Source organism: Mastigoproctus giganteus, chromosome 7, assembly GCF_048544385.1.
Source record: "Mastigoproctus giganteus isolate SK-2022 chromosome 7, ASM4854438v1, whole genome shotgun sequence".
Taxonomy (NCBI): Eukaryota; Metazoa; Arthropoda; class Arachnida; order Uropygi; family Thelyphonidae; genus Mastigoproctus; species Mastigoproctus giganteus.
In genome coordinates, this window is record NC_143581.1 from 68,298,051 (window position 1) to 68,312,022 (window position 13,972).

A 13,972-nucleotide genomic window follows, 5' to 3' on the forward strand; every position below is an offset into this window, starting at 1 on the left:
AAAAAGAAGCACACATGATGATCTCATAAGCCTGTGGTTTCTCTAAAGTTAACTAAAATTTCTAATGTTCTAATCGAATAAATAAATAAATAAATGACAACCTTTAAGATCTTCACCAACAAATGTTTTTAAATCCCGATTTTTTCTTTTTTAAAGCCATTCTAAATTCATCCCTGAAAACCTAATATAAGTTAAGCTTTTATCCCAGCTGAAAGCTTAAATCTTCGAAAGCAAAGTAAACTGCTGATGCATGACGTGTCAGCGAACTTATGGTGCGTGAAGGGCAATCCTCAGCCGAGACTGTCAACTGACGGTTCGCTCTTAGAGCGTCTCGTGACAAACAAAGCGGAATCGTTGGAAAGCGAATCGTATTTATCTCGTTATGGATGTCTTCGAAATATTAAAGTAATGATCTGGTTTGATTTGAGATCTAATATTTTGCAAATAAACATCTGAAAAAAGGGAAATATATATTTTTTCCCATCTTGAGACTGTCTACAGAAGAATAAGGATTGAATGCACAAGACAAAGAAACCAATTCGAAAAATCTTCTGTGTTATGTACCTTTCATTTTTGAAAATAAACGCTTCAATAAGTTCAGCCATTCATAAATGTGTTGGTTAGTTAGGTACTTAGTTACGTGTTAGTTACTTAGTTACGTACAACATTCCATTGTGTATTTTCTCTCTGTTGTCCTCTTGGGTAGCACATTTAGTAGAATGGCGATCCTCCCAGGGTGGAAAGACCTGAGTTCGAGTCCCGTCGTTCGTGTGAGGAATTTTTATGGACCTTTTTCACCATTTGGCTGAGTTAGTCGATCTTAAAAGATGATAGCATGGTTTTTCATCCAGCAAATCAGAAAATCTACCCCAGAACACACGTCATTAACAGACAATATACACGGAACAATATGGCCTTAGTTGCTGATGATCCCAAAACCCAACAACTTTCTCTTTCTCTCCGCAGTTCTAAATTATTCATTCTAGATCGCAAATTGATGCTCTGCTTCTGTGGCGAAGTGTGAATAAGTATTGGCTAACCAGAGGAACACTTACAGTGGCTATAAATCAAATCTGTCAAACACATCGCCTGTTACCATGTTGTCAGGGCCCATATGTTTCAATTGTTTGAGAGGTGAATCATTTGCGCTGTATTATAACTAGATTACGTGTATTCTAATGAGAGTTTAATTATGAATTAACCGTATACTGATTCAGTATACGGTTAATTCAAAATTACTGGTTGTTTTAGGGGATTCTTGGACAGATTCGGATGCACTAGACTAATTTCTGGTCACAGCGCACCCGTCATATTGGACATGATTTTTATGATACATTATATCTATTATAAATTTGCGTGGCTTGAAAAACCAGGAATAACTGAGGGGAAGGGTAATTCTACTCCCTACATGTAACGTCAGTTAACAAGAGCCTCGATCGAAGGTCAGGATTCGAGCTCATACCTTTGGAAAACATGGCAACACTGAGGTCCTTGATCATACGGAGTTTCAGAATCATTTAAAAACGATAGGAGATCATTATTTATTCTCGAGTATTTTTTTCTTATGGTTCTAAAAGAAATTATATGATCTACGCAAAGAATGGCTAACTTAAAATATCATAAAATAACGTTTGGGGTTTGTGTTGAAAATCCATAATAATTCTTGCAAACAATAACTGTATTAAGGCAACAATTTCATAAATAAATACATATAACTGCTCTTGCGACTGTGCAAACTCGAAAGGCTAAAGAAAAGATAAAAATCAATTGTTTATACTAGGGGATATCAAAAAGTTCGTATACTCTTACCTAGAAATAATAGCCCTAGAAAGGGCTATTAAACCTTCACATGAACTTTAATCCTTTTCTATGTACTTGCCATGTATAGTAACACATTCTTCCCATCTGTGGATCAGTTGTTTAATGCCTTGATCATTGGTACCCTCACACTTTTCCTGAAACCAAGGTTCCACTTCATTGATGACTTCCTGAGACGAATCAAAGCGGCTTCCACACAATGGTTTCTTCACTTCTCACAAGAAGAAGTCTAATGGTGCTAAGTCAGGAGAATAGGGTGGGTGCTGCAGTAGTTCGAAGCCGCACTAGGCAACAAAGTTGGTGGTGGCAACGGCCGTGTAAGCCGGTGCATTGTCTGACAGAAGACGGACACCTTTGGTTAACATTCCACGCCTTTTCACCGTCAAAGCATCGCGTAACTTTTTCAAAAGATTTCTGTAATATTCTCCGTTAAGTGTGGAACCAAGAGGTAGGTAATCTGTCAGGATAACCCCTTTTCTGTCCCAAAACTCGGACAACATCACCTTCATCGCAGTTAGAGTGGTCTTTGCCTTTTTGGGAGGTGAGGAGGAAGTGTGCTTCCACTGCTTTGACATGTCTTTAGTCTCCGGATCATACTGGTACACCCAGAATTCGTAATTTGTCGCCAACCGTTCAAAACGTTCTCAACATCCGCATTACCAAATCCAACAGTTGGCGAGAGCATTACGTTCAACATAGATTCTGCAAAGGCGTCAGCAATCATGGAACCCATCGTGCGGAGACCTTAGACATGTGCACATGGTCATGTAAAATGCTGTGGGCAAACCCATAGTAATTCCCATCGCATTTGCGATTAAATGAATTGTCAAACGTCTGTCACTCAGCACCAGCTGCTCAACCTTTGCAACCATCTCACTATCTGTGGATGTTGATGGCCTTTCTTCTCTTGGCTCGTCAAAGACACTTACACGACCGCACTGGAACTCCCGTTTCCACTTTTTTTACTGTATCATAGGATGGACAATTCTGCCCCTACACAGCTTTCTTGAGCTTCCTTGCCCAGAAAATTCAGGTTCATTGCTCTATACTCCACTTTGTCAACCATAGCTTCCTTCCTCAGATTCGGGGCTCCACCTCTGGTGTACGATCACCTCTGGGAATGAAATTTCACATGTTAGTTTTTGAATATGTAGACAACTTAAATTAAAAACGGCTTCTTCCTACTGACGTTTCTTCTAGGTCAGGGTACGGACTTTTTGATACCCCCCTCGCAAATCCTAAAGAATATTAAATCCACAATCAGTTACGATCCTATTATTGATCAATAAAAAAAAATATATTATAAATGGTATGTTTTTTCATTTGTTTCCAACTTTACCTTATCCAAAACCGATGGTAAAAAAGTTAATTAAATTTACAGCCTATTAAACATATTAAAATATACATTTAGAGCAAAATCTAAATAGAGAATTAAAATTTGTAATAAGTATTAAGACAAACAAATACTAGAGGAATTTTCCAACTCGTACATTCCTTTCCTCATGGGGCGAAGTCTGGCGCGTATCATTTTGAAGTCAGGTCGATCGTCGGGTTCTTCTTCCCAGCATTCCTTAAGACATTCGCAGACACATTCAAAAGGATCTTCCAGCAGCTCAGTGTGTGGTCTAAATGGTGGGGTGCTCTTGTTCCTTCGCATAACTCGTTTGATGATTTCTGTAAACAACGGAATGAGAGAAAGAAAGAGGTCAATATGGGTCGGGCAAATGAATAGAGTCGCTTAAAAGTCAGCGCAATTATAAAGTTCACAAACTTTAAAATTATTCCGAGCATCTTAATGAATATGTAACCAACGGACGAACATTTAATTTTGCCCTTTACGAAGACCCTGGGCAGGCAGGCAGGCAAAACGTGACATCAATATTTAAATTACTTATCATCTCCGATATTTTCATTAATGATACAACAGAAATCCGACATCCCCCCGGAACGTAAAAGTCACGAGATTATCACACGGGTGCCTTCCTCGGCATCCAATCTCTCCTTAATTTCGAAGAAGCTAAACGGATTTCACATTTCCATATCTGATTACTGTTTCTATTAATATATCGCGCGCATCCGCCGAAATATCCCCCCCCAACCACCACCACCACCACCTCTTCGTTACCATGACAACCGCATCCGTGATAAACTCTTTCCTCACGTGCGACGCTGTTGGCAAAAGTTAGGATCGATGCGCGTCTAACGTGCCTGTAAACTGCCTTAGAACCGTGCACGTGCCGTTATTGTATACTAACTTGTTCATTTATTTTTGGGGTGCCGAGAGAGAAATCGCCATTCCTTCACCATTAAGTCTCCAAAGATGCGATTTGAAGTGTGCTCGGATTAAATCGTGTTAATTAAGGAATCTTTTTTGGGGTCTTCCTTAACACATGACACTCACCAGATGGCGTCATGTCGATTTTTCCGTATGGTCCATGTCTTCCGATAATCTCATAGAGAATAACCGAGAACGAGTAGACGTCTCCCTTTTGAGTTCCACCAGGTGGCATATTCGGGTCACGAAGTAGCTCTGGAGCTCTCCAAAGAAGTTCTAAGCAAATAAGGAAATGGAATTGGAATATTTTGCACATTTATGAATAACTGAGATATCTTAGGTTCACTCAAAGTAGTATTTTTCTTTACCAAAAGTATTAAATCTTACTTTCGCATTGTTTTTCGAAGTCCGCAATATCTTCTGCTGTTTCTGCTCCGCTTTTCAATTCGTGCAGTCCAAAGTCTGATATTTTCAGTACCCATCTGCTGTCAACGAGACAATTCGTTGATTTTAGATTACCATGGGAACGAATTGAACTATCGTGAAGGTAAATCATTCCCTGGAAAAAGAAGAAATATCTGTCTCAGGTTATGCATTTATTTATTAGTTTTATTTTTTAAATTGGAAAATTTCTATGAAAAGAAGAATGATATTTCTAATTTTCTTTTGATTATTTTAACAAAAACGAACGGTCAAGCTTCTTATTTACCCAAGCAAACAAATCCTTCTTAAGATACTAATAAGTGGGCACTGTTACTCGATCTTTGAGGCGGATCCTCTTAAATGATATCAATACATACTTGCCTAACACAATTCCAGGTGGGTAGAAAGCCAACTAAATCAGAAACGGTGGGCATGCCATCTGTTATCTAGAACCAAAGTAAAGTTCTTCAGTTTAAGATGGTGAGTAAAGTTTCCTTTGAAGCATGCCAGGAAGCTCTCAGTCACGAAAAAACCACGTTCGAACTTATCTTCATCTAGTTATTGAATACAAGTAGAGAGGAAATATGGGAATCGACATCCCATCTAACCAATCTAAAGGGTTTCGTTTAAAATTCTCAGCATTACGTTGGATTTCCTCAATGAACACTGATCTAGAGGCTACTAATAGCATACCATGGATTTCTCGAAAAATTCAGGTTATGAAGCTTCTCATAACCATAAAAATAAGCCAAAATCTTAAGGACCTCTTGGATGACTCAACTTGCCTGTTGGCTGAATGAAAATCTAAGTTTTCATCAGGTTTTCTTTCTCATAACCACTGGTTGGTGGATACCATTCCTTGATGAATCGCTTCTGCAATACACCATAAATTAGAAGACTTCATTCCACAGAATGGTATTTCAAAATGTCTGCAATAGTTAAGTATATGAATGATATAAACTGACTTTATTGAAACCTGAGACTTTGCTTTGAAATCATAAGGAAGATTTTGGCTTATGTCCTCTTGGATTGCCTGTTGGCTGGATGAAAACCAGAGTAAGGATTAGATTGATACAATCTGATTGTAACCAATTTAACCACGAGGCAGTTACTGTTAGCGATAAATGCATTGAGGTGTTTTCATCTTTAAATAAAGATTTATTTTATACGTTATCATAGAAAAATATTGCGATCATTCCAGGATAATGTTTTGAACACGAAAGAAAACAAAACAAGTTCAGAAGAAATGTAGTTTATGTGAAAACATTTCTTTTAGGGGAATAAACGCAGAAAGTACCACATTATGATCAGCATTAATGGGGTACCATAGTTATCATCTGCGTTCCAGAGTTGACGACTATGGTATTCCATTTAAGCCTCTCTTGATAGTTCTGACGCACTGCGCTTGTTTCAGTTTTATCTTCCATTTGATTTCAAACAAGCGTACAGGTCTCTTTCCTCGAGGCTGTCCTCTGTTAACCGTTTTCTACAAAAGGCGTGCTTCTGTGAGATATTGCATCTTAATATGCCAGGGGACACACTGGTCGTAATGCATCTCCCAAAAACACAAATGTCTGGTGTTTTTGACAAAAAAAAAAATCAATGCTCGAATAGAAAACATCTTTTTTTCTCTTGGATACACGCTGGAATGTCTATAAAGAGGCTGTTCTTCCAGAGTCTCTAAAGATATTCATGCAATCATTATTATCACAACCATATCGAGGTAACCTTAGAACTACAATTAATGTTTCTTTTCTTAAAAAAAGTACTGAACTCACTTTGAAAAACAATCAACTCGTCTGTCCCCTTCCTAGACATTATGGTGACGAGAATTATTTTGCTTTTTTACTACTGCTCAATGGTAAAAGCATATTACCTAATGTACTACACAATTTATTTCAATAAACAGCCATGTTACTGATTACTATTAATTCTCTCTAGTTTTGAGATTAACACTTAATATAAATTCTCTCTAAATCGATTATGTCTTCAGTTGTAGCAACTTTTCACTTATCCATAACAGACAAATAATGCATAAAACGATTCAAAAATCTTTTCTTACCCTTACAATATCTCCAACAAGCGAGGCAATGAACATGTTGTCTAGCTTCACATCTTCGTTGTCGAGGATGTCCTAAAATAAAATAAAAAAAATCAATTAACTAAACAGAAGGGAAATCACTTCACGAAAAAAAAATGGCTCTTTCAACTTTTACGCAACTTACAGTAAACGATGGTTGCCTAGGGAACCAAAAAGAGCTGATAGCGTGAAAATTACTTTTCAGCTATCGTAATTGTTTCCAAATAAAACGATTTTGTTTGATGATCTAGTGTTAGCAGACGATAGAAATGGCAAGAAAATGGCAACAATTAAGTGACAATGCTCGTTGTTATCTTTAATGATTGTTTTTATTTTATTTTTTTTTTGTTCAGGAGGGCAGGAAAAAGCAATCATGCAAATTGGTTACGAAGTTCGTAAAGGGCTTTTCCTTCTGCGTATCAGTTTCTTTGAAATTAGAGAAACTTCGCAAAATGTTTTTAAACAAAGCAAAAGTATTTTTTTTAACGTTCAATTGCAAATTTAAATACTGTTCGAGTTTCTCTGTTACGGTATTACAGGCTTTCTCCGGAAATTACGAGAATGAAAACATCGAAAGCCACTATCCGCGCTGCATATTTAGCAGGCGGAAAAAAAATAGCAACGTGACACTGTAAAAGGTCTCAAAGTTAATAAAAAAAAGTCTCCGAGAATTTAATCTCTGTTATTTGTTTTCAGAAGACTTTTATTTCGGTGGCAAGAAAGTGAATCGACCGTCAGCCCATTCCTGACTGCCCCAATTCTACAGAGAATTGCTTAAAGACTTCTGGTGTGCGTGCATGTGTATGTGTTTGTGAAAGACGGGCTAGTCTGTTGAATTCAAAAGTTTCTCACAATATGCAATTAACTGAACTTTCTAGGGATGCGCCTTCCAACTGAAAATCTTCCGATTAACATGTTTCCTTATCACATGACATAAAATCTAGGAGCTCACAACACGGTGGGTTCGGTTGGGGGGATGAGGAACTCACCCTGCGCTGTTCTTTATTCGAAAAGTGTGTCGCCACTACCCATAAATGATCTGTCGTTCGACCTTCGACCTTGTGCCGTTATCTTTCGCGGATTACACCCTTTAATTAAAACCCAAGGCGCATTCCTAAATATGGAAAACTGCGCCTATCACTAATTGCAAAGATTACAAACACATAATTAGAAATGACGTCATTAAAGAAGGGGACAAAGAGAGGGGGATGGAAAGTGTCAAGTGTCCAATTAATTATTAAAGATTCTTACGCGAGACTTTATTCGGAACAACCGCGCAAGTCTCCAAATTTGGTACGCTTATTAACAGAGGTTTACTGAAGGGCCGGAGGAACAAATTGGATGTTGAGAATGCGACTAAGAAAGCTGTTTTCTAAGGAGCTCGCAGCGTAGTCATTTATCATTTTGTACGTTTCTCGAGAACGCTTTCTTATTGGCTAGTGTCTTATGAGAGAACTGTGATAAGCCACACAGGGCGAAGGAACCCCTGTATTTATATTCCGCCCCCTCTAAGCCACTATGTTCATTTTTACGGCTTTTTTTGGACCACAATACTCCAAAGTTCAAGAAAATTGCTGTTTTTGTATCGAATACAAGTGATGGTCCGTCCTGCACACGAAGGCAGACCATGGATTCACAGTAATGAGTACGTGTGGAGTTTTCGCGTGTCTCGGGTTCGCACTTTTGCTAAAATATAAACGGTTGATCAAATCAACAATTCAAATTGGAAAGAACAAAGTTTTGTTGGAGGGGAGGAAGACGACTGCTTTTCCATAAACACCTGTATTACTTGGATTTCTCACTCCTCAAGCAGCGTAAATCATTTGAAGATAGAAAATGCCACCCCACCAATTGTGAACTCGAGAAGACTGATTATTTTAAAATAGCGATGCTCTTTCGAATCATAATAGAGAAAAGAAGTCAACAGGGGATAACTGGACATTGGGCCTATTTCTTAGGTAATGCCTAAAGGTATAAATAACTTTAGAAATGATGAATGGAAGAAATATGGTGTGTCAGTACCATGCTTGTGACTCTGATAATAAAATAAAAATTGTAATCTCGTGGTCAGGAATTATTATAAAATTTTTGAACATTTTATCCAGTCCTAGTCTGCCATCTGTTGAATCGAAAACAAAAGTTCTCTCGGAGGGTGTTATTTATCTCAAGCAGTGTCGAGTATTGATTTTAAAAACACAAAATACTACACTACCGGTTGAATCTAAACAATTATTAGAGTTAACGTACCTTTAAGCTACCTCTGCAGCAATAATCCGTAATGATACAGATGTTGGGTGGATCGACGCAAGCTCCAATGAAGGGATTGAGATTGTCATGACGAAGATCCCTCATCTGAAAGAAACAGAACTCGTTAAAATTTAAAATCATACCTCAGAGAACTGGTTTCGATTAAATCCTCAGTGCTTTCAATTTCGTTTTCAATGATCTTAGTCTCCATGAACTTGCTAGTAAGACACTGTGGGACTTTGGTTTCTTGTTTCCATCTATATTACCCAGCTTTCAAACTACGCCGATGTCCCTAATGGTAGCTTGAAATCTTCTTGTAAAATTGATTTTTCTCTCAAATCACCGTGTTTATTGATTTCCTCATCCTTAACCTTCCACAACACCAAACGACGATCTAATATACGATGCCGTTCATTCGCTTGGCTGGTCGCTTGTTCGGAACGCACCATTGATTTGCTACGTACGTTGCCCGAATATCCAATATCGATTAATAAAATTCTAGACGTACACTGATGGACTAGCAATAGACTACTGTGATGAGCAGCTTTGAAATCAAAATAGAGAGTTGATCATTTTTAGGGAATAATCTATTGCTAAAGGGATCTCTTTTACTCCGGAGGGGAGGGGGGGCTACACAGAAGCTCCTCAAATAACAATTTGCCATGATTTGTGATGTAATAGGAGATTTCCAATGAAAATATAACTCGACTGCCTTTCCACTGTGCACACGATTTATTGACTACTACAAATTACTGTCCATATCGGCAGGGGAGTATTTCTAGAGGGGATATTTTATTGTTTGGAAGAGATAATGTTATTTCTAAACTTTATCGAAGAACTGAATAAATCAAGATGCATTGGATTCGTATAGGAATGCAATTTAAATAAAAAATAAAATGTACAGGAGTAGGAATGCAATTGGATATGGAAAATAAAAGTGGAGTAATTAAAGAATAAATTATTTTCAGATATTTCATGGTTTCCGTTTAAAATTCTTTTTTCTTTTTTCTTTTACAGATTTATCTTCACCATCATCATGAACTTGATCCCGTTTAGGTCTTTTAAGACCTGTTCCGTTGTAGCTCTTGGAGGTGGTCTTGATCTCTCCAAAGGTGGTCGTGATCCAAAGATTTATCTTCATTCTTTCCTTTTTTTTCTTTCTTTGGGTTTTTAATTACGCAAAAGAGAAAGGAAGGTAGTCCTAAACCAACCACAGATTTTCGTTCTACTCAATACCATGGATAACCTTGCTTTTAAACTACAGGCACTTTAAAGACAATTATGGTCAAAATAATTTAATTATAATTATTCATAATTATATTTAATTATAAATAAATCCGCAGTCTCAGTCACTTCTTAACAAAAACTAGGAATACACGTTTTTGTTAAGAAGTGACTATTTATTCAAATGAGAAATCAATTGAGCAACCAAAACTTTTTCAACTTCTTTTTTAAACACAATTTGTAAAGAAAATTGCCTGTAGTTCTATAACCGAGCCTTTCTTATGAATTGGTTTAACTTTAAACATCTACGCAAATGTCTTTGAACATCTACAACCATCTAGGAACTGATATGACCAAATAGAGATCAAAATATTCATCTGCACTCAAAGTTAAGAAGAATGTTGGTTTACCCAATTGTCTGATCATCGCAAACAGTCTCTTTTAAGTTGTGTTGTTTTAAGTTGAATTAGGAATCGATTTCAAAAACACTAAATTCTTTTCAATGCAGTTATTGACGTAATCTGGAGATTGGATTTGTTCTTTGGTGACCTTAGTGTCTTTTCCAAAGTATTTAAAAGTATTTATTTTCATGGCCAAATAAAGAAGATGATAAGGCGTCACTCCAAGCCACTCTGAGCGACGAAGTTCACTCGATGCCATCATAAGGCTGAGCTGGACAGGCATTTGGAACGAATGGTCTTTACTCAATTATTAACATCGAGTAAAGGTTTATCCAATTATTAAAATTTTGACTTTGGTCAAAGGCATACGCTGCATAATATAAGACTTTATTTGGCGTTTCTATTATCAGTACTAATATGAAGAAACAGAGAAGCAATTTTTAATTTAAAAGAATTCAAATATCTCTAAGAATATTCTAAAGAATCAACATCGTACAGAACATACCGCTTTTAATTCTTTCTTCATTTTCCTCGTAATATCGACACACTTCTTCCTGAGACTTTTAATGGCAAAGATGCGTCCCTTGTAGACCCCTATTTGGGTATAGATGGTGGAGTAGCGGAAATCGGCTTCAGGATTGGAGCTCAAAGACACCTGACTTGATCTTATTAGTGGATGAAGATTCTGCAGGGTAAAAGATCAATAAACTACACGAGAATAAAACCTAACAAGAAATAATAATAATGAACTTTTAATATCACTTGTTGCACAATTTGTTTCGCAAGATCAACTAAATTATTCAAGTAACAAGTTCAGCAATATCTACTGAAGAAAAATGTTCCCGTTTCATATGAGAAAAGTTAGTGCTCAGGTATTAAAGACCTCTTTCTTATTAATGCGTAGATGTCTGTTTGGCAGGAACAAAAGCCAGCGATGTGAGGAAGGTAATTAGAAATCTCTCCTCTGGTGACATAAGTCAACCGAGAATGATGCAGACAACCAATGAATCCCTGCATAATTCACCATTTCATTCGGGTGTTGGCAAAGGAATTAGTTTGCTGTTAGAATGTGCAATTAAAGTGGGATTAATGTATGAAAATAAGTAATATAATCTTACAGACAGCTTCTGAACACCGCACGGTTCTTTTTGTGATTTACAGTTTGCATATTTTTTTGTTTTTTTATTAAAAAGAATAATAAGAAGTATGATTCGAAAGATTTCTACAAAAACAGCACATTGTAACCGCGTTTTACTCAAATAGTAGAGGCGAATTACTGAGGGCTTTTTTCGAAAAAAGTATATAAAATTGGAGAAAATTTATTAATTTATTTTCTCATTACAGCGCGTCCTTCTCTTATGTATTTTGGATAACCGTGGCTAGAGACAAAGAGAATTTAATCCTATGGAATATGATCTATCCAAATTGAAGATTTTTTTCTGTTTATTAAACCTTAAGAAAGTCACGTGGTCAGTAATTAACTTAGATACTGGGTGAAGCAGAAAAAAACGTATCTGGCTATTAAGAAATAGGATGGGCCTTTTAAATAAGACATTGATTGTTAATTAGTAACTAATCTTCTCCAAATGTTATAGTAAATTGACTGATCTCGCTATTGGGTGGCCTAAGATAAATTTTCCAATTTATCTCCACTCTATGGAACAATATTTTAGATTAGATTAGAATATTTTCAAATTACTTGCACGCTATGAAACAACAAAAACACCTAAGAAGAAATTTAACAAAGCCAGGATGACGATGACCATGCACTGTTCACAAAAATAAGGAAAATCCTATTGCTTCCATCATCTAAAAGTTCGCATCAGAATGAAGCACTTATAAGGAAACCACAAAATCTAGAGTTTATCTATCTTATAGATCAAGACTGTACTATTGAGTTAAGGTGATCTTAACCATCTATGATTGTGCATTATTCATAAACAGGCAAAATTATGCTTTTGCAGTGAACAAAGATACATTGTGGGTAAGGTACAGTTGAGTCCTGACTTATTACTATTGCAAAACCTGAGTAATAACAGGTAGGCTTATGATTTCCCATAACAACTGATTGCCAAACAAGAATCTATCCACTGGCTGGTAAGATCCACCTTGATGGATTCCTCTTTTTCGATTTCTTCATTAAAGGTTTATTGATGGACGAAGTAAGTGGATAAATACCATTATTTTTATTTAAGTACAAGGAAAATTGACCGTTTTATATTTCTCAATTATAAAGTTATATTAAAAGTTCATTAATGACAAAGAACCAGACGAAGTATTAAAATAATCAAAAATAAAATAATAAATTATCATAAACTCGAAAGGATCTCAATAATTTTAATTATCAGAATAATTCAAAGGTACAAGTTACTTTATACAATGACCAAACAATCTTCACTCACCCTAGTAGTTTTCCCAGTGTTGGTGGTGGGGGTAAATTCGTTGATCTGAATATCCTTGTAATCAATTTTCCAAAGCAGACTGTCCAGTTCTTGCTCATACGACCAGTTTCTGAAAATAACTGCTTAACTTAATTTTATATTGATTTTAATTCGATCACAAGTAAACGCAAGTATTATTATGAGATGTATTATTTATGCAGGAAGCCGACAAGCTTCCTCTACAAAACTAAAATGTTATTCTGTGCACAGGGTATACGTTAAATCCTGGAAGGTGTAATGTATACTTTGGTTCAACGAGCCGTAGTCAATTTCAAACACCGTTTGAAAAGAAGTCACGGAATAGACCTACAGTTTTGCAATGCTACGGAAAATTCATGAGGGATCTGTTCTGCCACCCCTCGGTTGTGCAAAAAATCTAATCCGCAAAATAAAGGCAGTTATCTGCCTTTATTTTGCGTCGGAATGTGTACAGACCTTTCTTCTTTGGACAGCTACTCACAAACATTGTGCATTTGTCCATGGTACAGAATTTCCTTATACTCCAACTCCAGGATGACAATGATGATGACTTGATCTTCCAACAAGCCGGGGCTCTGCCACATTACCACAAAGTCTGTGCACCCCTGAACAAGCGTTTCCTGGGAAGTGGATTAGAAGAAGATCGATTTTTTGGCCTTCACGATTCTCTGATCTGACTCTTTTAGATTTTAATCTCCGGTGATTCATCAAACAGTACGTTTATGTTCCATTTATACCTCGAACCATTATGGAACTTGCATTTGTGAGAAAATCGGCCACATTGACAAGGATATATATTTATATAGATAGCTATTAGTATAAAGTTTTAAGCAAAACATATTTTGTATTTTATTTAGTAAAATTCAACGCTAACCAGTTTATTTTATTGAAGAACTTCAATAATTTTTGTTTTAATTTTAATATTAGAAAACCGAAGGAAGTTTATTTCAGACGTGGCCTAACTTTGAACTAAGGCTATATAATGAGATTTATTTATTCACCCCTCCCAACTTGAGCTACTCTTTAATGGGGGGGTTTACCATTTTCCTTCATCCTCTAACAGTTGCTTCGGGGAAGAAAGCAA

The 13,972-nt window shown here is 36.5% G+C and overlaps 1 protein-coding gene across 2 annotated transcripts in view; it reads right to left on the reverse strand.

The window, feature by feature from the left end:
• LOC150082982 (guanylate cyclase 32E-like) overlaps nucleotides 1-13,972 on the reverse strand; it is a 432,790-nt gene that overhangs the window by 30,094 nt on the left and 388,724 nt on the right. For both annotated transcript variants that reach the window (XM_090376960.1, XM_090376959.1), the window contains exons 9-15: nucleotides 12,871-12,979; nucleotides 10,974-11,153; nucleotides 8,844-8,948; nucleotides 6,579-6,650; nucleotides 4,481-4,652; nucleotides 4,220-4,369; nucleotides 3,309-3,492 (exon numbers count right to left, since the gene is read on the reverse strand). In XM_090376960.1, the coding sequence (XP_090233086.1) occupies nucleotides 3,309-3,492; nucleotides 4,220-4,369; nucleotides 4,481-4,652; nucleotides 6,579-6,650; nucleotides 8,844-8,948; nucleotides 10,974-11,153; nucleotides 12,871-12,979 (972 nt within the window). The remainder of the gene's footprint in view (nucleotides 1-3,308; nucleotides 3,493-4,219; nucleotides 4,370-4,480; nucleotides 4,653-6,578; nucleotides 6,651-8,843; nucleotides 8,949-10,973; nucleotides 11,154-12,870; nucleotides 12,980-13,972) is intronic.